The sequence below is a fragment of the Coregonus lavaretus genome (genome assembly GCF_964263955.1).
Source record: "Coregonus lavaretus genome assembly, chromosome: 37".
Lineage (NCBI taxonomy): Eukaryota > Metazoa > Chordata > Actinopteri > Salmoniformes > Salmonidae > Coregonus > Coregonus lavaretus.
In genome coordinates this window covers 32,846,158-32,873,651 of record NC_140024.1, presented here as the reverse complement: position 1 = coordinate 32,873,651, position 27,494 = coordinate 32,846,158, and the positions used below count along the sequence as shown (strand labels likewise).

General features: G+C 43.6%; 1 protein-coding gene across 1 annotated transcript; it reads left to right on the top strand.

Moving 5' to 3' along the window:
* Positions 1–9,988: 9,988 nt before the first annotated feature.
* On the top strand, positions 9,989–27,404 carry LOC311111425 (dual specificity mitogen-activated protein kinase kinase 5-like; the record flags this gene model as incomplete). The annotated part of the gene is made up of 4 exons (XM_084154140.1): positions 9,989–10,399; positions 10,526–10,574; positions 11,722–11,789; positions 27,327–27,404. Exons 1-4 carry the CDS (start codon positions 10,268–10,270, stop codon positions 27,402–27,404), a joined length of 327 nt encoding a protein of 108 aa, XP_084010266.1. The 5' UTR covers positions 9,989–10,267.
* Positions 27,405–27,494: the final 90 nt, after the last annotated feature.

Here is a 27,494-nt window from a genome sequence, read left to right as displayed (position 1 = left end):
ATGTACGGCTATCACGCTGCGCCTTGGTCCGTTTCCTATAATGATCGTGACACCTACCTTGTCACAACACAACTGATTGGCTCAAACGCATTAAGAAGGAAAGAAATTCCACAAATTAACTTTTAAGAAGGCACACCTGTTAATTGAAATGCATTCCAGGTGACTACCTCATGAAGCTGGTTGAGAGAATGACAAGAGTGTGCAAAGCTGTCATCAAGGCAAAGGGTGGCTATTTGAAGAATCTCATATATAAATATATATTTCCATATGTGTTATTTCATAGTTTTGATGTCTTCACTATTATTCTACAAAGTAGAAAATAGTAAAAATTAAGAAGAACCCTTGAATGAGTAGGTGTTCTAAAACTTTTGACCGTTAGTGTGTGTCACCGTTTTCGATACAGACGACATTTCAGTGTGGGCACAAGAGTGGTCAATCGCCCTTTGTGAATCTCATTAGTGTTGTCTACGCTGTGTTGTTAACTTGTTTTCTCCCTCTTCTTGTAGAACGTTAAATAAGTGCAGCTCATATGTTTACAGTCAAATTGAGCTCACTCTCAGCTAAGCAGCTTGTCGATACAGGGGGAAGAGGGACTGGCGAGAGAGCGGCCCTGATAAAATGGTTTTTAATTACCAGACAGTGAATGCTGCTAGCCTTTTTTCTCCTCCCTCTCTCTTCCCCCTCTACTCTCCTCCTCTTCCCCCTCTCCTCTCCTCCTCTTCCCCCTCTCCTCTCCTCCTCTTCCCCCTCTCCTCTCCTCCTCTTCCCCCTCTACTCTCCTCCTCTACCCCCTCTCCTCTCCTCCTCTTCCCCCTCTCCTCTCCTCCTCTTCCCCCTCTCCTCCTCTTCCCCCTCTCCTCCTCTTCCCCCTCTCCTCTCCTCCTCTTCCCCCTCTCCTCTCCTCCTCTTCCCCCTCTACTCTCCTCCTCTTCCCCCTCTCCTCCTCTTCCCCCTCTCCTCTCCTCCTCTTCCCCCTCTCCTCTCCTCCTCTTCCCCCTCTACTCTCCTCCTCTTCCCCCTCTCCTCCTCTTCCCCCTCTCCTCTCCTCCTCTTCCCCCTCTCCTCTCCTCCTCTTCCCCCTCTACTCTCCTCCTCCTCCCAGTTAAATCAGAGAGTTTGATTTCTAATAATGTGGATTGCTGACTAGGCTTCATCTTGGGCCTTCTCACAGCAGAAGGCACTATCGTCCAGTCCTGGGAGAGTGTGTTTGACAAACTGCCATATAGATTCCCCTCTTCTCACCAGAGAGCTGTGCTGTAGGGGGCATTAATCAGGTTGATAGCCCCGCTTTGTTTCCACCTATCCCCCGCAACAATTAGGCCAAGTAATAATTTCAGGCGTTACATGGAAATCAATGGACCCCTTACCCTCTCCTGTTGAGAAGTGACCCCTTACCCTCTCCTGTTGAGAATTGACCCCTTACCCTCTACCTTTGAGAAGTGACCCCTTACCCTCTACTGTTGAGAATTGACCCCTTACCCTCTACTGTTGAGAATTGACCCCTTACCCTCTACTGTTGAGAAGTGACCCCTTACCCTCTCCTGTTGAGAAGTGACCCCTTACCCTCTCCTGTTGAGAAGTGACCCCTTACCCTCTACCTTTGAGAAGTGACCCCTTACCCTGTACTGTTGAGAATTGACCCCTTACCCTCTACTGTTGAGAAGTGACCCCTTACCCTCTACTGTTGAGAATTGACCCCTTATCCTCTACTGTTGAGAATTGACCCCTTACCCTCTCCTGTTGAGAAGTGACCCCTTACCCTCTACTGTTGAGAATTGAACCCTTACCCTCTCCTGTTGAGAAGTGACCCCTTACCCTCTCCTGTTGAGAAGTGACCCCTTACCCTCTCCTGTTGAGAAGTGACCCCTTACCCTCTCCTGTTGAGAAGTGACCCCTTACCCTCTACCTTTGAGAAGTGACCCCTTACCCTCTACTGTTGAGAAGTGACCCCTTACCCTGTACTGTTGAGAATTGACCCCTTACCCTCTACTGTTGAGAAGTGACCCCTTACCCTCTACTGTTGAGAAGTGACCCATTACCCTCTACTGTTGAGAATTGACCCCTTACCCTCTACTGTTGAGAAGTGACCCCTTACCCTCTACTGTTGAGAATTGACCCCTTACCCTCTACTGTTGAGAAGTGACCCCTTACCCTCTACTGTTGAGAATTGACCCCTTACCCTCTACTGTTGAGAATTGCAAGGGATGGCGGGGTTTGGGATTGGGTCAGAGATGTGGGATTGAATGATGGTGCCCTCATTCAATAGTTTTTCAACCCAAGTGAAGAGGTAAGTCGATTGTGTGTGTGTGTGTGTGTGCTTGTGCGTGCGTGTGTGTGTGTGTGTGTGCCCGTGTGCCCGTGTGCGTGTGCGCGTGTGTGTGTATGCGTGACCAGCTCAGTGGCAGTTAGGCCCTGGGGTACTCATGGGCAGAGGAGGAGGCCCTTTGTTTTAGAGCACGACTGTAGCCAGTGAAATCTAAAGCCTGTGCGCCACGCCATCACACCACAGATCGCATTGCCCTTGTTTTCAGCAGTGCGCGCCCAGGCAGGTCTAAGCTGCAGGAGACAGAAGGAAGCTTAAACAGCTGCTTATCATAACCTAGGTCAACAGTCTAGGGTATCGTAAGCGCAAAACACACCGCTGTAAATTAAGGGAAAATCAGCCACAATTCGCCAAGGATCAATGTCTTGTAAGGAGGACTGCAATCATTGAGACAGTCACAGAGGGTAAATCAGCACTCATGCACGCTTGCACGCACACACACACATACACAATCAGCTCCCCAACGATAAGGCAGGAATCAAGCAAGTTTTAAGTGCTGTTTGTAGTACATTTAATTACTTTGCTGATGACTCTCGCCAAGTGGAAATCTTTAAATACTAATGCTGTGTTCATCTGGTGCAAAGGGAAGAAGAAGAAGAAAACCTATTGGATCCACGATCAATCGCTTTGAGGAAGGATGTCTTCATTCACATTGTCTTCACTGTTTCTTCAACTGAGAAGTTGACTAGAAATGATTTAGTGAACTTTCAAGGTTGACACCGGCAGGAGTTCAAGCTCGTAATTAAATTGAAATTAAAAGACATTGGAAGGAGTTCAGTCAAAGCTTGTAGAATTCTCTGGTCTTCTTCTCTTGTGACATATTCAAATAATATTGAATGTATCTGTAGGCTAATAGCAATAATTGAACCAGTGTTGTGTTCGAGACCACATAAAGCGAGACCGATTCAAGACCAAGACCAGAGGGGGTTCGAGACCGAGTCAAGACCGAGACCGGGAGGGGGACAACGGGTCCAAGACCGAGTCAAGACCGAGACCGGGAGGGGGACAAGGGGTCCGAGACCGATTCAAGACCAAGACCAGAGGGGGGCCGAGACCGAGTCAAGACCGAGACCGGGAGGGGGACAAGGGTTCCGAGACCGAGTCAAGACCGAGACCGGGAGGGGGACAAGGGTTCCGAGACCGAGTCAAGACCAACACCAGAAAAATGCGAGTCCAATTCAAGATCATGATTGTAATTTTGTCAAATCGCTACCATAAAAATATGTCCAGTATTTCTGTGTTCATATTTCAAGAGAACATATGGATTCTTTAAACATTCAGAATGGTGAAAACATGCATGCTGAAGGCAAATAGAGCCACTGTACAAAGTATTACAACCCAAACACAGTGGGGAACAATGGGCCTTCTACGCCTTCAGAGAAGGGCTAAGGATTTATACAATAATAATAATAATTCTAATCATATTATTATTTTCAATCTAGCTTCCATCAGCAGCTAGATAGAAGGCATTTTGGAGTGGCAGTGGAAACAACCAATCATATTTTGACTTGTAATGGGTGGGACCGTATTTACAAAAAATGTATGGCGACTTTTGCCTTCACAAAGGCCAATAGGTCACTGCCCAATAGTGAGCAGTAGTTTTCCCATGGTTTAGCTAGCTGTCTTTTGTTGTAGGCTAGCGTGCAGTGGCTGGGTCACAGAGTGATTCTTGGTAGTCTTAAACAAATCTACTCTGAAACAAAAGTATACACCTCACACACATGGTTATGGGCTTTAAAAAAAAGACACCTGTACCATGTCAGATATAGAGTTGAAATGTATTACATTTTGAGTTTGCATCCCAATATTAGACTTTATATGCATCACAGAAGACTGGATTTTCGTCAGGTAATTTATTTTTATTTTTTATTAATCATGAAATTATGAAAAATATTAATAACATTCCACCCATGAGGCCAAAGAGGGTGCTTTTGGTCATTGACTGCAGGAAAGGGTTGTTTCAAATTATCATCATCTGGTGAGTGGAACTGTGTTTTTTATTGGAGTTGGCTTGCTGTTGTTAGCCATCTCTCTGAAAATAACTTGTGTGTGAAACATTGTTGCATTTAACTTTGTGTGCTAAATGTCAAATGTTTTTTGCAAATGGAAGTAATAGTTTCGATTGGGGGGGGGGGGGCTACGCCCCTGATGCAAACAGCACATGATGACTGAATTGCACATCACAAATAGCCTACTAACCAAGACTTCGGACCAAACTTTTTCAATACCTGGTTTGCATACCAATTGTTTCCTTAGTTAGTATTTACTGGTAGATATCATCATAAGTTGAAACGTCTTACATACCTACCCGACCGGCTACGGACAACCAGTTCAGAGCTGCTCTCTCTCTCTTGCGGCCTGCTGAAACTAGACTGTGTGCGGCGTGCATGTGAATATATTTCATTTGCTTTGCGATTGTGTAGGCTACTTTGTGCATGATTTCTCTATTGTACTACATAATTGATAAATCGTATACCTCCACTACTTTGATACGCATCAGTGGAGATTAAGTAGTGAGTGTATGCAATGCCCACTGTATTCGGCGAATACCTGAGTACTGCCTCCACTACACCACTGGACATTCGTTTTTTTACAAAAAGTGCACTCTCCTACATGAGTGTGCTGGTATTACCGTTGCTGTCCTTTCAGCATCACGAACCTGTCACACACTGAAGGCCTAGGTCCAATAGGTTCGCCACTGAAGGCCTAGGTCCAATAGGTTCGCCACTGAAGGCCTAGGTCCAATAGGTTCGCCACTGAAGGCCTAGGTCCAATAGGTTTGCCACTGCGTAAACATGTCTATAATAGATATAAAGACTGTTCAGGTATTCATGTTTCAATAAAGGAGTGTATATACAGTGAGGGAAAAAAGCATTTGATCCCCTGCTGATTTTGTACGTTTGCCCACTGACAAAGACATGATCAGTCTATCATTTTAATGGTAGGTTTATTTGAACAGTGAGAGACAGAATAACAACAACAAAAATCCAGAAAAACGCATGTCAAAAATGTTATAAATTGATTTGCATTTTAATGAGGGAAATAAGTATTTGACCCCCTCTCAATCAGAAAGATTTCTGGCTCCCAGGTGTCTTTTATACAGGTAACGAGCTGAGATTAGGAGCACACTCTTAAAGGGAGTGCTCCTAATCTCAGCTTGTTACCTGTATAAAAGACACCTGTCCACAGAAGCAATCAATCAATCAGATTCCAAACTCTCCACCATGGCCAAGACCAAAGAGCTCTCCAAGGATGTCAGGGACAAGATTGTAGACCTACACAAGGCTGGAATGGGCTACAAGACCATCGCCAAGCAGCTTGGTGAGAAGGTGACAACAGTTGGTGCGATTATTCGCAAATGGAAGAAACACAAAAGACCTGTCAATCTCCCTCGGCCTGGTGCTCCATGCAAGATCTCACCTCGTGGAGTTGCAATGATCAGGAGAACGGTGAGGAATCAGCCCAGAACTACACGGGAGGATCTTGTCAATGATCTCAAGGCAGCTAGGACCATAGTGTCGTATCGCGTCGAATGCTGGTGCTCATTGCTGTCAAACAAAGGAGTCCGCTCATACTGAACCTTTGATCATAAGTTTATTCGTATCACAAGCTTTCAGCATGAGTTACAGGCGTCATGAGACCCGGAGAGCAGTGTCCTTGAATTGTAATGGCTGCTCTGCTTTTCTGTGCCTCCAGCATATACTTATAAACAATGTAAAAATATGGGTTGCTCCCTCTGCGGTCCAATCACCCGTCTCCCCTGGGGCGTCACCCCACAAACGGCTACTTTTGAACTAAGATAAACATTCTTTTCTTTGTTCCTCTAAAATAGTCATAATCGTCATACACGACAATAGTCACCAAGAAAACAATTGGTAACACACTACGCCGTGAAGGACTGAAATCCTGCAGCGCCCGCAAGGTCCCCCTGCTCAAGAAAGCACATATACATGCCCGTCTGAAGTTTGCCAATGAACATCTGAATGATTCAGAGGAGAACTGGGTGAAAGTGTTGTGGTCAGATGAGACCAAAATGGAGCTCTTCGGCATCAACTCAACTCGCTGTGTTTGGAGGAGGAGGAATGCTGCCTATGACCTCAAGAACACCATCCCCACCGTCAAACATGGAGGTGGAAACATTATGCTTTGGGGGTGTTTTTCTGCTAAGGGGACAGGACAGCTTCACCGCATCAAAGGGACGATGGACGGCGCCATGTACCGTCAAATCTTGGGTGAGAACCTCCTTCCCTCAGCCAGGGCATTGAAAATGGGTCGTGGATGGGTATTCCAGCATGACAATGACCCAAAACAAACGGCCAAGGCAACAAAGGAGTGGCTCAAGAAGAAGCACATTAAGGTCCTGGAGTGGCCTAGCCAGTCTCCAGACCTTAATCCCATAGAAAATCTGTGGAGGGAGCTGAAGGTTCGAGTTGCCAAACATCAGGCTCGAAACCTTAATGACTTGGAGAAGATCTGCAAAGAGGAGTGGGACAAAATCCCTCCTGAGATGTGTGCAAACCTGGTGGCAACTACAAGAAACGTCTGACCTCTGTGATTGCCAACAAGGGTTTTGCCACCAAGTACTAAGTCATGTTTTGCAGAGGGGTCAAATACTTATTTCTTTCATTAAAATGCAAATCAATGTATAAAATTTTTGACGTGTTTTTCTGGATTTTTGTTGTTGTTATTCTGTCTCTCACTGTTCAAATAAACCTACCATTAAAATTATAGACTGATCATGTCTTTGTCAGTGGGCAAACATACAAAATCAGCAGGGGATCAAACACTTTTTTCCCTCACTGTATGTGGCCTGGCAAAGCGGTTTTATGAGTTTTTTACTCTTCTGGTCTAGGGAAAAAATGATTAGTCCTCACTGTCCGAGACCGAGTCAAGATGTATATGACACCGAGACACTCAAAATGTGGTCCGGACTCTCTGTCTCGAGTACTACAACACTGAATTTAACATATGCATGTATACCAAAGGTAAAGATTCATAGGCATAAAACATCATTGCATAAATTCATCATTGTGAAAAAGCAGAGAGATTACAAAGGAAACGTCAGTTACACCCTATTTTGGTAGCATTGAAATGCAACAGTAGTACTAGAACTACTGGATAGAGCAATCATTCAATGTGTGAGTGTGTGTGTCGCTACACGACATCAAACTATACTGAACAAAAATATAAACGCAACATGCAACAATTTCAAAGATTTTACTGAGTTACAGTTCATATGAGGAACTCAGTCAATTGAAATAAATAAATTAGGCCCTAATCTATGGATTTCACATGACTGGGAACACAGAAATGCATCTGTTGGTCACAGATACCTTAAAAAAAAAAAATGGGCCTCTCATCACGGTATTTCTGTGCATTCAAATTGCTATCGATAAAATGTAATTGTGTTGTCTGTAGTTTATGCCTGCCATAATATAACCCCACCGCCACCATGGGTCACTCTGTTCACAATGTTGACATCAGCTAACTGCTCACCCACAAGACGTCATACACTTGGTCTGCAGTTGTGAGGCCGGTTCAATGTACTGCCAAATTCAGAAAAATTTACAGATCTTTTTTTTGCTGCCGCTGAAGATGTCTATATTGGTTTGCTATGACTAGCAAAGGCCCTGTGCACTACTTTTTTGAAAAAATGTTAACTAAATGTATTTGAGTGTTTACCAGCATTTGTAACTTGAGTATGATAAGTTAATCTGATAATACTTGTGGTATATAAAAATACTTGCTTGATATATGTTTTCCAGTTTCTTGAAATACTTTGCAAATGCAACTTATTTCTATATGAAAACTGAAATGGTCTATTCATTCCTTTTCCATTTTCATACTGGTCCCCCGTGGGAATCGAACCCACATTGCAAGCACCATGCTCTACCAACTGAGCCACATCATCAGGTCTCATCATCACAAACCACTTGACGTCTCAACGTACTCAATTACTGTATCGTGCATTGTTTTTCTTCATGGTGATGGAAAGTCTAGAGGTACAAACATGACCAGCCGATGTACAATACAGTAATTTACATTTACATTAAGTGGTTTGTAAGGATGGCAAATTAATACTGCCCAAAAAGTGTTTGTTTTCCATGTTATTTGATCAAGAAAAATATTTAATTTGATGTAGATGTTTTGTGTCTTTGCACCTTTAAAATGGTATAACTCCCTTAATATATATTTCCCCCTTTTTTTGTGATATCCAATTGGTAGTTACAGTCTTGTTCCATCGCTGCAACTCCCGTACGGACTCAGGAGAGGCGAAAGGTTGAGAGCCATGCATCCTCCGATACACAACCCTGCCTAGCCGCACTGCTTCTTGACACACTGCTTGCTTAACCCGGAAGCCAGCCACACCAATGTGTCGGAGGAAACACTGTACAACTGGCGACCGAAGTCAGTTGTCCCATTGCACTCTAGCCACAAGGAGTCGCTAGAGCGCAATGGGACAAGGACATCTCGGCCGGCCAAACCCTCCCTTAACCCGATTGTGCGCCGCCTCATGGGTCTCCCGGTCTCGGCCGGCTCCGACACAGCCTGGGATCGAACCCGGGTCTGTAGTGACACCTCATGCGATGCAGTGCCTTAGACCGCTGCGCCACTCGGGAGGCAATAACTGCCTTAATTTTGCTGGACCCCAGGAAGATTAGCTGCTGCCTTGGCAGCAGCTAATGGGGATCCATAATAAATACAATTGCAGAGAAAGGGACAGGGACAGGGACAGGGACAGGGCAACAACTCTTACAATTCCAACTATTGAAATCTGCAAGATACTGTTCTTAATTTTACAACTAAAGCGGAGATGCAGAAAAATGTTTTTGCCCGTGCAACAGACGTCTATATAGGTCAGTTAATACTAGTAAAGGCCCATTGCACAAAAATCAGAAGAGAAAAAAAATATTATTTTTATTTTATTTATTTTTTATGGGGTGCTGCAGCACCCTCAGCACCCCTACTTCCCGCGGCTATGCCCTCGACTGATTTATATGCATTTATGTGCCAGACCACGCCCATGTGAATGTTTATTGGTCAATAGTGGCCATGTTGTTTTAGGTACTAGTCTGAAAAATATTGGGTTGAGAGACCTTTGTTCATAGATGCCACATATCCAGTTTCGTGCAGATCGATCATTCATTGTCAGAAGAGTAGCGTTTTAAGTGTTTTTCACAAAATTCTAAATGGTGGAAAATCAATCATGGCGGACCTTATGGGTCCCTGAGGCAAATTTGTTCCTTGTGAGGAGAGGGAACTATGTACCGAATTTCATGACTTTAGGTCAAACGGGGTGAGGGGCGTGACCTTTCAAAGTTTGCATTTTCAATCTCTTGTTATAGCGCCACCATCTGGCCAATCAGTGTAATTTTGTAAATGCCGGTTCTCTATGGCGAGACGCATCATACACCCACGTTTCATCAAAATTGGGCCAGTGCTGTCTGACATATTGCGTGTGACTAACATATGAACGAATGGATGGAGATAGATCCACAGTCCCCTCCCTGATTTCATCGTGTGGGACAATAATTATCTTAACGCAAATTGTAGTCTACAGCGCCACATAAATCTATGGCTCCGACTACAACCATAGAGTATTCCAGCCAGAGTGAAGAGTGGCTCCTTAATCTATACCCGGTTGGAAATACGTAAACTTCCGGTGAACTTCCTGGTTTTGTTTTGTTTGCATAGTGGCTAACTTTGCTAGCTATGTCATTTCCAACTATTTAAAACGTTATTTGTAGGTCCGTGAGTCAAACTGTTTTGGAAACGTTAATGGCTTTCTTGCCTGCTCTTAGTCATGCAAGTAACGCTAGTTGAAATGTAGTAACTGTTAGCTAACGGCTAACTTGACAGCTAATGTTGCTAGGATAGGAATAGGATGTGCTGTTAGGAAGTTAGCCAGCCAACACTGATTATGTTTCTGCTTATTCGTCTGTTATGCTTCTACTTGTTTTAAATAACTTCTGCGCTATGGACACCGAGGGAATAGAGATCCGTATCAAGACTCCCGTCGGGGATATGGACTCATCCGTGGACTGCCCGTCACTTTTGAGCTTCAATGACTTGTTGGTGAGTGCTAGCTTAGTTAGTTAGCTAGCTACAGTTGCAGAAGTTGACAGTTAGCTAGGCTAAGGACCTAGCTAGTTAACAACTGTTTTGCTTTACCATTCATATCTTTCTAAATATATTTTGCAGGTCGCTATAAGGGATGTTATGCCCGAAACCACAATCACTGCGTTTGAATGTAAGTTACCTCATGAACAGATTGACATTCTGAGATTCCATCAGCCTGGTTTCCTGTTGTGGGGACAGTTTTTCATGACACCCATCAAATGTGCAAGTCCATTTGGCAGACTTCTACCTAGCTATGTTTAGTTACAACTGAAAAACTCAATCTAATACTACTCAGTTGCTAATTATGTTGCCTTTTTGGCTGTTATTGTCCTTAATACCCAATAAGACTGACTGTCTTGAGGAACCACTTATGGAGGTTTCTGTGCACCAAAGGGATAATGTAGGCTATGTTCCTGGGTGCAAGTTGCCTCTAGACACTGATCTTGGGTCAGTTTTTGCATTTCCCCCACTAATGGTCGTGGTTAGTATTGGGAAAGGGGAAGCTGATCCTAGATCGGTACCAGGGGGAAACTTAGCCCGGACCAAGTTCGTCAGGCCATCACCAGAACCATTAGGCCTGCTTCCATTAAAGGCACAATATTCAATAATGTAACTTAGATACAGGAGTGTTGAACTCCAGTCCTCACGTGTCTGCTTTTCTTATCCTATAACTTTAGGATCAATTAATTGCTTTGTTGGATGTTATACATTGGTTTCACAGTTCCAAAGCAGTCATGTATTTAAAGGCAGAATACTCAGTGCAGGTGCAGAGCCGTGGTTGAGTGGTAACACTCCCGGCACAAGTCACATATACGACTCCCCACTGGAAACCAAGATTCAACCCCTGCATCCACCTTTCCTATTGTGTCTGCTGAAGTTAAGCACAGCATTGCTTTGATGGAATCATATTGTTAACAATTTGCTGTATTGATTTTGTTCAAATGAATCAATCTCTATTTAAACCATAATCTAATCGTTATGCTACATGCCCAGTAACTACAGCTGTTAATGATGACACAGCCCAGTAACTACAGCTGTTAATGATAACACAGCCCAGTAACTACAGCTGTTAATGATAACACAGCCCAGTAACTACAGCTGTTAATGATAACACAGCCCAGTAACTACAGCTGTTAATGATAACACAGCCCAGTAACTACAGCTGTTAATGATAACACAGCCCAGTAACTACAGCTGTTAATGATAACACAGCCCAGTAACTACAGCTGTTAATGATAACACAGCCCAGTAACTACTGCTGTTAATCTGTGTTTCAGATGAGGATGAGGTGGGCGATAGAATCACTGTGAGGAGTGATGAAGAACTCAAAGCCATGCTGTCATATGTGAGTATTGTCCTCTTAAACATGACACATTGTTGGTGGGACTCCCATACCCCCAGTTTACCTGACTAGACTCCTATAACAACAGTTTACCTGACTAGACTCCTATAACAACAGTTTACCTGACTGCACTCCCATACCCCCAGTTTACCTGACTAGACGCCCATAACAACAGTTTACCTGACTAGACTCCTATAACAACAGTTTACCTGACTGCACTCCCATAACAACAGTTTACCTGACTAGACTCCTATAACAACAGTTTACCTGACTAGACGCCCATAACAACAGTTTACCTGACTGCACTCCCATAACAACAGTTTACCTGACTAGACGCCCATAACAACAGTTTACCTGACTAGACGCCCATAACAACAGTTTACCTGACTGCACTCCCATAACAACAGTTTACCTGACTAGACTCCTATAACAACAGTTTACCTGACTAGACTCCTATAACAACAGTTTACCTGACTAGACGCCCATAACAACAGTTTACCTGACTGCTCTCCCATAACAACAGTTTACCTGACTAGACGCCCATAACAACAGTTTACCTGACTAGATGCCTATAACAACAGTTTACCTGACTAGACCCCCATAACAACAGTTTACCTGACTAGACGCCCATAACAACAGTTTACCTGACTGCTCTCCCATAACAACAGTTTACCTGACTGCACTCCCATAACAACAGTTTACCTGACTAGACGCCCATAACAACAGTTTACCTGACTAGACTCCTATAACAACTGTTTACCTGACTAGACTCCTATAACAACAGTTTACCTGACTAGACTCCTATAACAACAGTTTACCTGACTAGACTCCTATAACAACAGTTTACCTGACTAGACGCCCATAACAACAGTTTACCTGACTGCACTCCCATAACAACTGTTTACCTGACTGAACTCCCATAACAACAGTTTACCTGACTAGACTCCTATAAAACAGTTTACCTGACTAGACGCCCATAACAACTGTTTACCTGACTGCACTCCCATAACAACTGTTTACCTGACTGCACTCCCATAACAACAGTTTACCTGACTAGACTCCTATAAAACAGTTTACCTGACTAGACTCCTATAACAACATTTTTCCTGACTAGACTCCTATAACAACAGTTTACCTGACTAGACGCCCATAACAATAGTTTACCTGACTAGACTCCTATAACAACAGTTTACCTGACTAGACGCCCATAACAACAGTTTACCTGACTTCACTCCCATAACAACAGTTTACCTGACTAGACTCCTATAACAACAGTTTAACTGACTAGACTCCTATAACAACAGTTTACCTGACTAGACGCCCATGAAAACAGTTCACCTGACTAGACTCCCATAAAAACAGTTTACCTGACTAGACGCCCATAACAACAGTTTACCTGACTAGATGCCTATAACAACAGTTTGCCTGACTAGACGCCCATAACAACAGTTTACCTGACTAGACGCCCATAACAACAGTTTACCTGACTAGACGCCCATAACAACAGTTTACCTGACTAGACGCCCATAACAACAGTTTACCTGACTAGACGCCCATAACAACAGTTTACCTGACTTCACTCCCATAACAACAGTTTACCTGACTTCACTCCCATAACAACAGTTTACCTGACTGCTCTCCTATAACAACAGTTTACCTGACTGCTCTCCTATAACAACAGTTTACCTGACTAGACTCCCATAACAACAGTTTACCTGACTAGACTCCTATAACAACAGTTTACCTGACTAGACGCCCATAACAACAGTTTACCTGACTGCTCTCCCATAACAACAGTTTACCTGACTAGACGCCCATAACAACAGTTTACCTGACTGCTCTCCCATAACAACAGTTTACCTGACTGCACTCCCATAACAACAGTTTACCTGACTAGACGCCCATAACAACAGTTTACCTGACTAGACGCCCATAACAACAGTTTACCTGACTAGACTCCCATAACAACAGTTTACCTGACTAGACTCCTATAACAACAGTTTACCTGACTAGACTCCCATAACAACAGTTTACCTGACTAGACTCCTATAACAACTGTTTACCTGACTGGACTCCTATAACAACAGTTTACCTGACTAGATTCCTATAACAACAGTTTACCTGACTAGACTCCTATAACAACAGTTTACCTGACTAGACACCTATAACAACAGTTTACCTGACTGCACTCCCATAACAACAGTTTACCTGACTGCACTCCCATAACAACAGTTTACCTGACTAGACGCCCATAACAACAGTTTACCTGACTGCACTCCCATAACAACAGTTTACCTGACTAGACTCCTATAAAACAGTTTACCTGACTGCACTCCCATAACAACAGTTTACCTGACTAGACGCCCATAACAATAGTTTACCTGACTAGACTCCTATAACAACAGTTTACCTGACTAGACGCCCATAACAACAGTTTACCTGACTAGACGCCCATACCCCCAGTTTACCTGACTAGACTCCTATAACAACAGTTTACCTGACTAGACGCCCATAACAACAGTTTACCTGACTAGACGTCCATAACAACAGTTTACCTGACTGCACTCCCATACCCCCAGTTTACCTGACTAGACTCCCATAAGAACAGTTTACCTGACTGCACTCCCATAACAACAGTTTACCTGACTAGACGCCCATAACAACAGTTTACCTGACTAGACTCCTATAACAACAGTTTACCTGACTAGACGCCCATAACAACAGTTTACCTGACTGCTCTCCCATAACAACAGTTTACCTGACTGCACTCCCATAACAACAGTTTACCTGACTAGACGCCCATAACAACAGTTTACCTGACTAGACGCCCATAACAACAGTTTACCTGACTGCACTCCCATAACAACAGTTTACCTGACTAGACTCCTATAACAACAGTTTACCTGACTAGACTCCTATAACAACAGTTTACCTGACTAGACGCCCATAACAACAGTTTACCTGACTGCTCTCCCATAACAACAGTTTACCTGACTAGACGCCCATAAAAACAGTTCACCTGACTAGAATCCTATAACAACAGTTTACCTGACTAGACGCCCATAACAACAGTTTACCTGACTAGATGCCTATAACAACAGTTTACCTGACTAGACGCCCATAACAACAGTTTACCTGACTAGACGCCCATAACAACAGTTTACCTGACTGCTCTCCCATAACAACAGTTTACCTGACTGCACTCCCATAACAACAGTTTACCTGACTAGACGCCCATAACAACAGTTTACCTGACTAGACTCCCATAACAACAGTTTACCTGACTAGACTCCTATAACAACTGTTTACCTGACTAGACTCCTATAACAACTGTTTACCTGACTAGACTCCTATAACAACAGTTTACCTGACTAGACTCCTATAACAACAGTTTACCTGACTAGACTCCTATAACAACAGTTTACCTGACTAGACTCCTATAACAACAGTTTACCTGACTAGACGCCCATAACAACAGTTTACCTGACTGCACTCCCATAACAACTGTTTACCTGACTGCACTCCCATAACAACAGTTTACCTGACTAGACTCCTATAAAACAGTTTACCTGACTAGACGCCCATAACAACTGTTTACCTGACTGCACTCCCATAACAACTGTTTACCTGACTGCACTCCCATAACAACAGTTTACCTGACTAGACTCCTATAAAACAGTTTACCTGACTAGACTCCTATAACAACATTTTTCCTGACTAGACTCCTATAACAACAGTTTACCTGACTAGACGCCCATAACAATAGTTTACCTTACTAGACTCCTATAACAACAGTTTACCTGACTAGACGCCCATAACAACTGTTTACCTGACTGCACTCCCATAACAACTGTTTACCTGACTGCACTCCCATAACAACAGTTTACCTGACTAGACTCCTATAAAACAGTTTACCTGACTAGACTCCTATAACAACATTTTTCCTGACTAGACTCCTATAACAACAGTTTACCTGACTAGACGCCCATAACAATAGTTTACCTGACTAGACTCCTATAACAACAGTTTACCTGACTAGACGCCCATAACAACAGTTTACCTGACTTCACTCCCATAACAACAGTTTACCTGACTAGACTCCTATAACAACAGTTTACCTGACTAGACGCCCATGAAAACAGTTCACCTGACTAGACTCCCATAAAAACAGTTTACCTGACTAGACGCCCATAACAACAGTTTACCTGACTATATGCCTATAACAACAGTTTGCCTGACTAGACGCCCATAACAACAGTTTACCTGACTAGACGCCCATAACAACAGTTTACCTGACTAGACGCCCATAACAACAGTTTACCTGACTAGACTCACATAACAACAGTTTACCTGACTAGACTCCCATAACAACAGTTTACCTGACTAGACTCCTATAACAACAGTTTACCTGACTAGACTCCCATACCCCCAGTTTACCTGACTAGACGCCCATAACAACAGTTTACCTGACTAGACGCCCATAACAACAGTTTACCTGACTAGACGCCCATAACAACAGTTTACCTGACTGCTCTCCCATAACAACAGTTTACCTGACTGCACTCCCATAACAACAGTTTACCTGACTAGACGCCCATAACAACAGTTTACCTGACTAGACGCCCATAACAACAGTTTACCTGACTAGACTCCCATAACAACAGTTTACCTGACTAGACTCCTATAACAACAGTTTACCTGACTAGACTCCCATAACAACAGTTTACCTGACTAGACTCCTATAACAACTGTTTACCTGACTGGACTCCTATAACAACAGTTTACCTGACTAGACTCCTATAACAACAGTTTACCTGACTAGACTCCTATAACAACAGTTTACCTGACTAGACACCTATAACAACAGTTTACCTGACTGCACTCCCATAACAACAGTTTACCTGACTGCACTCCCATAACAACAGTTTACCTGACTAGACGCCCATAACAACAGTTTACCTGACTGCACTCCCATAACAACAGTTTACCTGACTAGACTCCTATAAAACAGTTTACCTGACTGCACTCCCATAACAACAGTTTACCTGACTAGACGCCCATAACAATAGTTTACCTGACTAGACTCCTATAACAACAGTTTACCTGACTAGACGCCCATAACAATAGTATGCCTGACTAGACTCCTATAACAACAGTTTACCTGACTAGACGCCCATAACAACAGTTTACCTGACTAGACTCCTATAACAACAGTTTACCTGACTAGACGCCCATAACAACAGTTTACCTGACTAGACGCCCATACCCCCAGTTTACCTGACTAGACTCCTATAACAACAGTTTACCTGACTAGACGCCCATAACAACAGTTTACCTGACTAGACGTCCATAACAACAGTTTACCTGACTGCACTCCCATACCCCCAGTTTACCTGACTAGACTCCTATAACAACAGTTTACCTGACTAGACGCCCATAACAACAGTTTACCTGACTAGACGCCCATAACAACAGTTTACCTGACTAGACTCCTATAACAACAGTTTACCTGACTAGACGCCCATAACAATAGTTTACCTGACTAGACTCCTATAACAACAGTTTACCTGACTAGACTCCTATAACAACATTTTTCCTGACTTGACGCCCATAACAACAGTTTACCTGACTGCACTACCATACCCCCAGTTTACCTGACTAGACGCCCATAACAACAGTTTACCTGACTGCACTACCATACCCCCAGTTTACCTGACTAGACTCCTATAACAACAGTTTACCTGACTAGACTCCCATAACAACAGTTTACCTGACTAGACTTTTATAACAACAGTTTACCTGACTAGACGCCCATAACAATAGTTTACCTGACTAGACGCCCATAACAACAGTTTACCTGACTGCACTCCCATAACAACAGTTTACCCGACTAGACGCCCATAACAATAGTTTACCTGACTAGACTCCTATAACAACAGTTTACCTGACTAGACTCCTATAACAAGAGTTTACCTGACTAGACGCCCATAACGACAGTTTACCTGACTAGACGCCCATAACAATAGTATACCTGACTAGACTCCTATAACAAGAGTTTACCTGACTAGACGCCCATAACAACAGTTTACCTGACTAGACTCCTATAACAACAGTTTACCTGACTAGACTCCTATAACAACAGTTTACCTGACTAGACTCCTATAACAACAGTTTACCTGACTAGACTCCTATAACAACAGTTTACCTGACTGCACTCCCATAACAACTGTTTACCTGACTAGACTCCTATAACAACAGTATACCTGACTAGACTCCTATAACAACAGTTTACCTGACTAGACTCCTATAACAAGAGTTTACCTGACTAGACTCCTATAACAACAGTTTACCTGACCTGACGCCCATAACAACAGTTTACCTGACTAGACGCCCATAACAACAGTTTACCTGACTAGACTCCTATAACCTCAGTTTACCTGACTAAGGGGATGTTTAGTCTAGGTGTTATAATCAAGAAGGACAAATCCTTGAAGTGTTTTCTCCTGCATTTTAGTTTTTGGTCCAGTAACGTACACAGGTAACTTACACAAGTAACGCACACAAGTAACTTACACAACTAACACAGTAATTGTTTATGGCACATCAACATTTATGACCAAAGTTGGTGGAATGCTTTACATTTAGGGGTGAACCTTGAGGACGTTGCAGAGGTGAGCTGAGCTCTTCTGTTATTTACAGAGGTCCCAACTTGTAGTTCAGTTTGCTTTCACATCCTTTTTTAAACCCAAAAAACCCAAACAGTAACATGATTTGATATAGGCTCATCAAAGTTACATTCACAAAATTTAAATTAAACCCCCAGAAATCTATTTGCTTGCATGGGTCTTTTTGAATTGAGATGACAGTCTTTGTGTTGACTGTGTGTTGCTCTATGGCCAAAGATTGAAAATAACACTGCATTTGGAAAATAAATTATCTCCTGTTGAAGAATTCCTAAAAATTGAATAAAATAAATATAATTACTGACCCCGGTATACCATTGAGGCAGCAATTATAACCTTATTTTTCACTCCGCTATTGAGTGTTTTTGTTGAGAGGGAAAGCTATTAAAAATCTATTACAACAGATCTTTTCACCCAGGGCCACAGTGTGCTCATTGCTAAGCAGACTGGTAACTCTACATATTTCTGCCTTTCCATCTCCTCCAACAAAGCACTGTATGCGGGCGATTCCACGCCAGCGGAAGCAGAACATATTTTCGCTATCTCGGATTGTTCTAGCAATTCTCACATAGAAACTCAATTGGGACAAGGGATATTTGACATGCTTTTCACATTTGTGTCACAGTTTTTGAGAATATCATGATGAATGTGGGCATTGTATAGGCACTTTTAAAATAATATAATAATAATATGCCATTTAGCAGACGCTTTTATCCAAAGCGACTTACAGTCATGTCTGCATACATTTTTATGTATGGGTGGTCCCGGGGATCGAACCCACTACCCTGGCGTTACAAGCTCCATGCTCTACCAATTGAGCTACAGAGGACCACATACATGCCTCCTGTAAGACCTTCTGATCGATACATGTTGTTGTCATTATACTCCTTATAGTGTGCCCTGGCATATGGAGTATGTCTAGATTCTTATGCAAATGTTCCCATTTTAATTTATTCAACATAAAAAAAATATCAAAAAGGGTAGTTTTGAGATATCCATATTCATATTTGTAATGTTGAATAAATTAATGTGGAAATGTGTATTTCAGAATTGGGACATATGTTAGAGCACACTATAAGGAGTGTAATGGCACTAACATGTATGGATCAGAAGGTCTTACAGGAGGCATGGATAGGTCTACAAAGTGCCTATACAATGGCCACATTCACCGTGATCTTCTTTTTTAAATACAAATGTAAAATGTATGTCAAACATCCTTCCTCCCAATGAAGTTCCTATGTGAGAATTGCCAGAACATACCAAAAATATGTTCCACTCCCGCTAGCGTGGAATCGCACGTGTCTGATGTGCCAATCAGTGTAGTCATTGTAACGTCACCGTTTGGCACGTGCCGCCAACCTTCAGTCCTCTGCATTGGACCGGGTTCAGGCAAAAGACTGACAACAGTAAAGATATATGTTATTGACTTCACCAAGGTTACGAAGGGAATTAGACATGTCAATGTGTTTTATTTCAGCCTTTGACCTCAAATGGAGAAAAAAAAGTGAGGCTTTCCATACACATTCAAAATACCTCATCGGCATATGTACCCTGGGCCTATGCGTTCATATTGATGAAGTAACAGTAAACTCAAATGTGTTAGTTTTTTTCTTCTTCTACAGTCTACATATCTGTTGTATACAGGCTATACTTGTGTTTGGAACACATCTCAGTTTTTTGTCTTGTTGATTACTTTTCAAGTCCCCCACCCTCTCCCCTCCCCCCGCGTGATGTTACCATTTTCCTTCATAGTTACTGTTCACATCACGGACATTAAGAGTAATGACTTGTAATGGGCTTCTTCACGAGGTACACTGAAAAGCTAAATGAACTATCCATTTTTATTATTTATTATTCAGTACTTAAAGTTTCGCCTCATTAAAAAGCAGGCCCCCCTGGGCGGAGAATATTTGTCAAAATCTACTCTTCATCTGGGGATGTCTTTTACCCCCCATCAGCTTACAATGATGCCGCTATAGCCACAGGCTCAACTTCCTCTGTTTCAGCGCCTTTATTTCTCCTTCGTCTTGGATGCTTTGTTATCATTTGGTATCATTGGGTATCCCAGGGTTTGCTGGTGCTAGTCGGAAGCTGATTGAACGGGCAGAGTGGCCTAGACAGCTGTAGTGGTGTCGAGCTGTAGTGGAAGGGAGGACGGGAAACATATTGACCTTGCCTTGATTGATTTACGAGTCCCTCACCCTCAGGGGATACTTTTTGACTATTTTTCCCACAATCAAATCAAATCAAATTGTATTGGTCAAACGCGCCGAATCCAACAGGTGTAGACTTTACAGTGAAATGCTTCCTAACGAGCCCATTCCCAACAGTGCAGAGTTAAAAAGTAAGACATATAAAGGAAACAGAAGACGAATAAAAACAACAATGAGGCTATATACAAGGAGTACTAGTACTGAGTCAATGTGCAGGAGTACCAGTACTGAGTCAATGTGCAGGAGTACCAGTACTGAGTCAATGTGCAGGAGTACCAGTACTGAGTCAATGTGAAGGAGTACCAGTACTGAGTCAATGTGCAGGAGTACCAGTACTGAGTCAATGTGCAGGAGTACCAGTACTGAGTCAATGTGCAGGAGTACCAGTACTGAGTCAATGTGCAGGAGTACCAGTACTGAGTCAATGTGCAGGAGTACCAGTACTGAGTCAGTGTACAGGAGTACCAGTACTGAGTCAATGTGCAGGAGTACCAGTACTGAGTCAGTGTACAGGAGTACCAGTACTGAGTCAATGTGCAGGAGTACCAGTACTGAGTCAGTGTACAGGAGTACCAGGTAGTTGAGGTAATGACGAGGCTATATACAAGGAGTACCAGTACTGAGTCAATGTGCAGGAGTACCAGTACTGAGTCAATGTGCAGGAGTACCAGTACTGAGTCAATGTGCAGGAGTACCTGTACTGAGTCAATGTGCAGGAGTACCAGATAGTTGAGGTAATGACGAGGCTATATACAAGGAGTACCAGTACTGAGTCAATGTGCAGGAGTACCAGGTAGTTGAGGTAATGACGAGGCTATATACAAGGAGTACCAGTACTGAGTCAATGTGCAGGAGTACCAGGTAGTTGAGGTAATGACGAGGCTATATACAAGGAGTACCAGTACTGAGTCAGTGTACAGGAGTACCAGTACTGAGTCAGTGTACAGGAGTACCAGTACTGAGTCAATGTGCAGGAGTACCAGTACTGAGTCAGTGTACAGGAGTACCAGGTAGTTGAGGTAATACAGTATATACGTGTGGGTAGGGGTACAAGTGACTAGGCAATCAGGATATATAATAAACAGAGTAGCAGCGGCCTATGCGAAAGTGTGTGTGTGTGTGTGTGGCGTTAATATGCATGTGTGTGTGTGTTGCAGTGTCAGTGTAGTATGTGTGAGTGTGTGGGTAGAGGCTAGTGAGTGTGTGGGTAGAGGCTAGTGAGTGTGTGGGTAGAGGCTAGTGAGTGTGTGGGTAGAGGCTAGTGAGTGTGTGGGTAGAGGCTAGTGAGTGTGTGGGTAGAGGCTAGTGAGTGTGTGGGTAGAGCCGGTGCAAGAGAGTTTGTGTTTGAGGACGAAGCTGAGCAGAAATATTGGTGTGGCAAAATGAGCCATTTGTGTGGACCGTTTGGGCACTTGAACCTCGGCAAGTGTACACTTGGTTTAAGATGGAAGCTAGCAGAGGCGGGACGTTAATGGGGTTTTATTGGAGACGTGTGACCGTGACTGATTCACCCATTTTGTGAATTCACCAAAAGTCTGGCTGTTGACTTTGAGCGCTACAATGACACTAACACACAGTCTGCAAAGACGAGGCTCGCCATTGAAACCATTGAGGGAAGTGAATGAGATATATCATGAAGAAATTTATGTGGTTTTGCTTCTTTTGTCACGTTATGTGATACAGTGGGGAGAACAAGTATTTGATACACTGCCGATTTTGCAGGTTTTCCTACTTACAAAGCATGTAGAGGTCTGTAATTTTTATCATAGGTACACTTTAACTGTGAGAGACGGAATCTAAAACAAAAATCCAGAAAATCACATTGTATGATTTTTAAGTAATTAATTTGCATTTTATTGCATGACATAAGTATTTGATCACCTACCAACCAGTAAGAATTCCGGCTCTCACAGACCTGTTCGTTTTTCTTTAAGAAGCCCTCCTGTTCTCCACTCATTACCTGTATTAACTGCACCTGTTTGAACTCGTTACCTGTATACAAGAAACCTGTCCACACACTCAATCAAACAGACTCCAACCTCTCCACAATGGCCAAGACCAGAGAGCTGTGTAAGGACATCAGGGATAAAATTGTAGACCTGCACAAGGCTGAGATGGGCTACAGGACAATAGGCAAGCAGCTTGGTGAGAAGGCAACAACTGTTGGCGCAATTATAAGAAAATGGAAGAATTTCAAGATGACGGTCAATCAACCTCGGTCTGGGGCTCCATGCAAGATCTCACCTCGTGGGGCATCAATGATCATGAGGAAGGTGAGGGATCAGCCCAGAACTACACGGCAGGACCTGGTCAATGACCTGAAGAGAGCTGGGACCACAGTCTCAAAGAAAACATTTACATTTTACATTTTAGTCATTTAGCAGACGCTCTTATCCAGAGCGACTTACAGTTAGTGAATACATATTTTATAAAAATTTTATACTGGCCCCTCGTGGGAAACGAACCCACAACCCTGGCGTTGCAAACGCCATGCTCTATCAACTGAGCTACATCCCTGCCGGCCATTCCCTCCCCTACCCTGGACGACGCTGGGCCAATTGTGCGCCGCCCATGAGACTCCCGGTCGCGGCCAGCTGCGACAGAGCCTGGATTCGAACCAGGATCTCTAGTGGCACAGTTAGCACTGCGATGCAGTGCCTTAGACCACTGCGCCACTTAGTAACACACTACGCCGTCATGGATTAAAATCCTGCAGCGCACGCAAGGTCCCCCTGCTCAAGCCAGCGCATGTCCAGGCCCGTCTGAAGTTTGCCAATGACCATCTGGATGATCCAGAGGAGGAATGGGAGAAGGTCATGTGGTCTGATGAGTCAAAAATAGAGCTTTTTGGTCTAAACTCCACTCGCCGTGTTTGGAGGAAGAAGAAGAATGAGTACAACCCCAAGAACACCATCCCAACCGTGAAGCATGGTGGTGGAAACATCATTCTTTGGGGATGCTTTTCTGCAAAGGGGACAGGACGACTGCACCGTATTGAGGGGAGGATGGATGGGGCTATGTATCGCGAGATCTTGGCCGACAACCTCCTTCCCTCAGTAAGAGCATTGAAGATGGGTCGTGGCTGGGTCTTCCAGCATGACAACGACCCGAAACACACAGCCAGGGCAACTAAGGAGTGGCTCCGTAAGAAGCATCTCAAGGTCCTGGAGTGGCCTAGCCAGTCTCCAGACCTGTACCCAATAGAAAATCTTTGGAGGGAGCTGAAAGTCCGTATTGCCCAGCGACAGCCCCGAAACCTGAAGGATCTGGAGAAGGTCTGTATGGAGGAGTGGGCCAAAATCCCTGCTGCAGTGTGTGCAAACCTGGTCAAGACCTACAGGAAACGTATGATCTCTGTAATTGCAAACGAAGGTTTCTGTACCAAATATTAAGTTCTGCTTTTCTGATGTATCAAATACTTATGTCATGCAATAAAATGCATATTAATTACTTAAAAATCATACAATGTGATTTTCTGGATTTTTGTTTTAGATTCCGTCTCTCACAGTTGAAGTGTACCTATGATAAAAATTACAGACCTCTACATGCTTTGTAAGTACGAAAACCTGCAAAATCGGCAGTGTATCAAATACTTGTTCTCCCCACTGTATATGATTACTCTTGAGATGCAGCAAATCTTTGCGAAATGCGATGGATTGGTGTTTTCGCCCTTAACACAAAACAGAAGTGGCTTTCAATAGTTCTTTATCATAGTGGCTCTTCATCAATGAAAGAGCTAATTTCATCTCAGCAGGAACATAATCACACAGAATAGATCTATATCCTAGTTAGTGTGTGTTATTTGCTGTATCCCACATTACCTGCTCCGGACCTATGTTTAACATCTCCAGACTGACTGAAATATTAGCTTTCCATACGACACAACATTCCCCACCACCGACACAAATACACATTGCTTCATCCACATATTTTCAGATGCTGCACAACAAATCTCCAATCTCTCGGTAAATGAATTCGGGATGCCTATAATGGCTTTCTGCTCCTCTCGGGACGAGCGTGTCTGGCCAAAAGCTGCTGATTGCGGGGGGAAATTGTAATACAGGTATATAATATACGTGAGGCAGGCTTCCCGGGCGTCTTATGCAAGGGTTATGCATTTCAGCAATCCATTTGTATTCATATTCAAAGCATATGGGCTTCTTTGGTTCGCTGCTGTGACCGTTTGGCCTCCGTAGAGACCTGGGCACATTCTGCCTGGCTGTCGTTAATTCCAGATGAGTGGACAGCCATTGTGCAAAATTAATATGAATTAAGAGAGGCCAATGTATTAGGTGCGTATGGGGGAAATTCATTAGGCATTCCGGTGGTACCAATCCACAACGCTGTTTCAGAGTAGGAGTGCTGATCTACCATATATAATCCATGTAATCTCAGATAATTGTCATTTAAAAGGCCAAACAAATAATCTAAAACCCTTTAACAGGGCTGTGACGGTCATGGCATTTTAGATGACGGTAAATGGCCTGCCAAATGACCGCGTTAACCGTTCGAATAGCAACCAAATACAATTTGGGACGCACATTTTCTCCTTTCCTCAGCTCCTGAATACGTGTGCTGCCATAGATATATAATGAATAGAACAGGCATCAAGTCAGTGATTGCATAATGGGTGGACAGGTGGACATTGCGAGGAGCAAAGCAAGAAGTGTGCCCATCAATATGTGCTGTGATTTGTTGATTCAACTCAACTGAAAAAGATCCATTCCGTTGCATGAGCCACATCAGTTAACATCATTTGAATGAACATTCTACATTACCATGGACATTATTGCATCATAATATAAGCCAGCCATTGCCAGTGTACCCATGAGTTTACCAGTCAAATTGCCAGTTAGCGGTTCCAATCCCGTTCTGTTCATTCTATTTCTGTGTGCTGCTGCTGCAGGGAGGGGGGTGTTGCCTAGGCAACCAAAGACTTGTTTGCTACAACACCTTGCTTGTTTCAGCAAGGAGCAACAAAGTTCCATCACATTTTTAAGTCCATGTTACCGCAGAAACGGACTCAACCGCACCAATGCCCGGCCGTCCTGTCTTCAGTCAGCTGTTAGTTAAATGGTTATGACGGTTATTTTATTTTCATGACGGTCTTTGTCCATAACCGTCGGTTACACGATTTATACGGTAATTGTGCCAGCCCTACCCTTGAATTTGATATGCATATATCGATTAATGAGCATCCATGCCAATCTTAAACCATCTTCTGTGTACGACTCGCTAAGGACCTTTATTTTGAAAGCCAGACAAAAATAATGACAAAAAAAGAACATCCTTTGGCATGCGAGTCCTGTGAGACAACCCAGTCTTCCAGGCAACTCTAATCATTGCTCGGCACCTTGAAAGGCTTGGAGCCGCGGTTGTGAAAGTTAAAGACTGACCCGTGTCAGCTCGTCTACCACGTGACCTCATTCCCCTCCTACTTCTATTATATCCCCCCGGAGGTAGCAGCCCTAATTGCATCCCGCGCTCTCCTGTTCCCCCTCCTCGTCTGCTAATGATGATGAGCTTCCTGCAGCCCGGGCCTGCGCTCTCCTCACTCTCTCCTCTCTCTCCCCTCCCTCTCCCCTCTCTCTCCCCTGTCCCCCTAGGCTGAGCGATGGTATTTGTGATCCGACACTGTTTAGTTATTGGCCAACAAAGGCGAATGTCTTTTAATACACCTTTTAAAAGATTAGGTGGTAATTGTTGCGGTCTTAATCAATAGGGTAGCCGAGTGGAAAATGAAAGGTGTGTGTGAAAGTGTGTGTGAGAGAGAGAGCAGCAGACCCACACGTTGCGGTGCTGGGCCCATTGTTCCTGTTCGGCCTAGTGACAACACCGGAGGGCATGTGGAGGGATGGGACCTGAGGAGAGGCTGACAGTGATAAATAGGCCTTTTAATAACAGCTGTGCCTCTTGGGTAGCCATTCAGATCTATTCAGATCCATTCTGATTCCAAGCTGGCCTGCCTATGTACATTTACATATCCTAGAGTGATATGCACATCTATACTAGATAGGAAATGTATAAACATCAGTGTTTTCTAGGTTTTTATACACTGACTGACTCATGGAAAAACTGAGCCACAATCTGTCACACTCACACCCACATTTCTACCCACCCCATGCAAGTATCCATCTGCATCTCTGGTTATGGGCCTGGATTGGGGCAAGGCCTCTATGTTAATTTACAAAGGGCTCAAGCCTCCAAAGAAGGGAGGGGGGGGGGGGGGTTTAAACACACACTCACATGCACATTTTTTAACAGATGGTTTAGTTAACTGAAACATGAATTTCAATGTTGCTTTGGCAGGAGTCTCCAAGGCTTGTGTGTGTGTGTGTGTGTGTGTGTGTGTGTGTGTGTGTGTGTGTGTGTGTGTGTGTGTGTGTGTGTGTGTGTGTGATGACCTGGCGAGGAGGAGGCTAATGCTACAGCCGTTCCTACACTAGCCCACAGGGCACTAGACGCTACCTGCAGCAGCTTTCAACACAGCATGACACAACGAATCAGCTTCTGTAGAACATGTGTTTGTTGCTATACTCACCACCATGGTGTTGATAAGACATTTGGTTAAAAATGGTTTACGTTCGCAATCCTCCTCCTTCCTCACTGATGATTACTGGGTATCTCTTCCCGTCTCTCCTCAGTACTGCAATAACGTGAAGGAGCAGCGGATGAATGGTCTACTGCCTGAGCCTCTCCAGATATTTCCTCGAGGTATGTAGTGAGTGTGTTCTGATCACTCCAAACTTAGTTTTCTAAGCTCTGTGATGTGATCACAGTTCATTGATGGGGAGGGATGTTGGCTGTGTGGA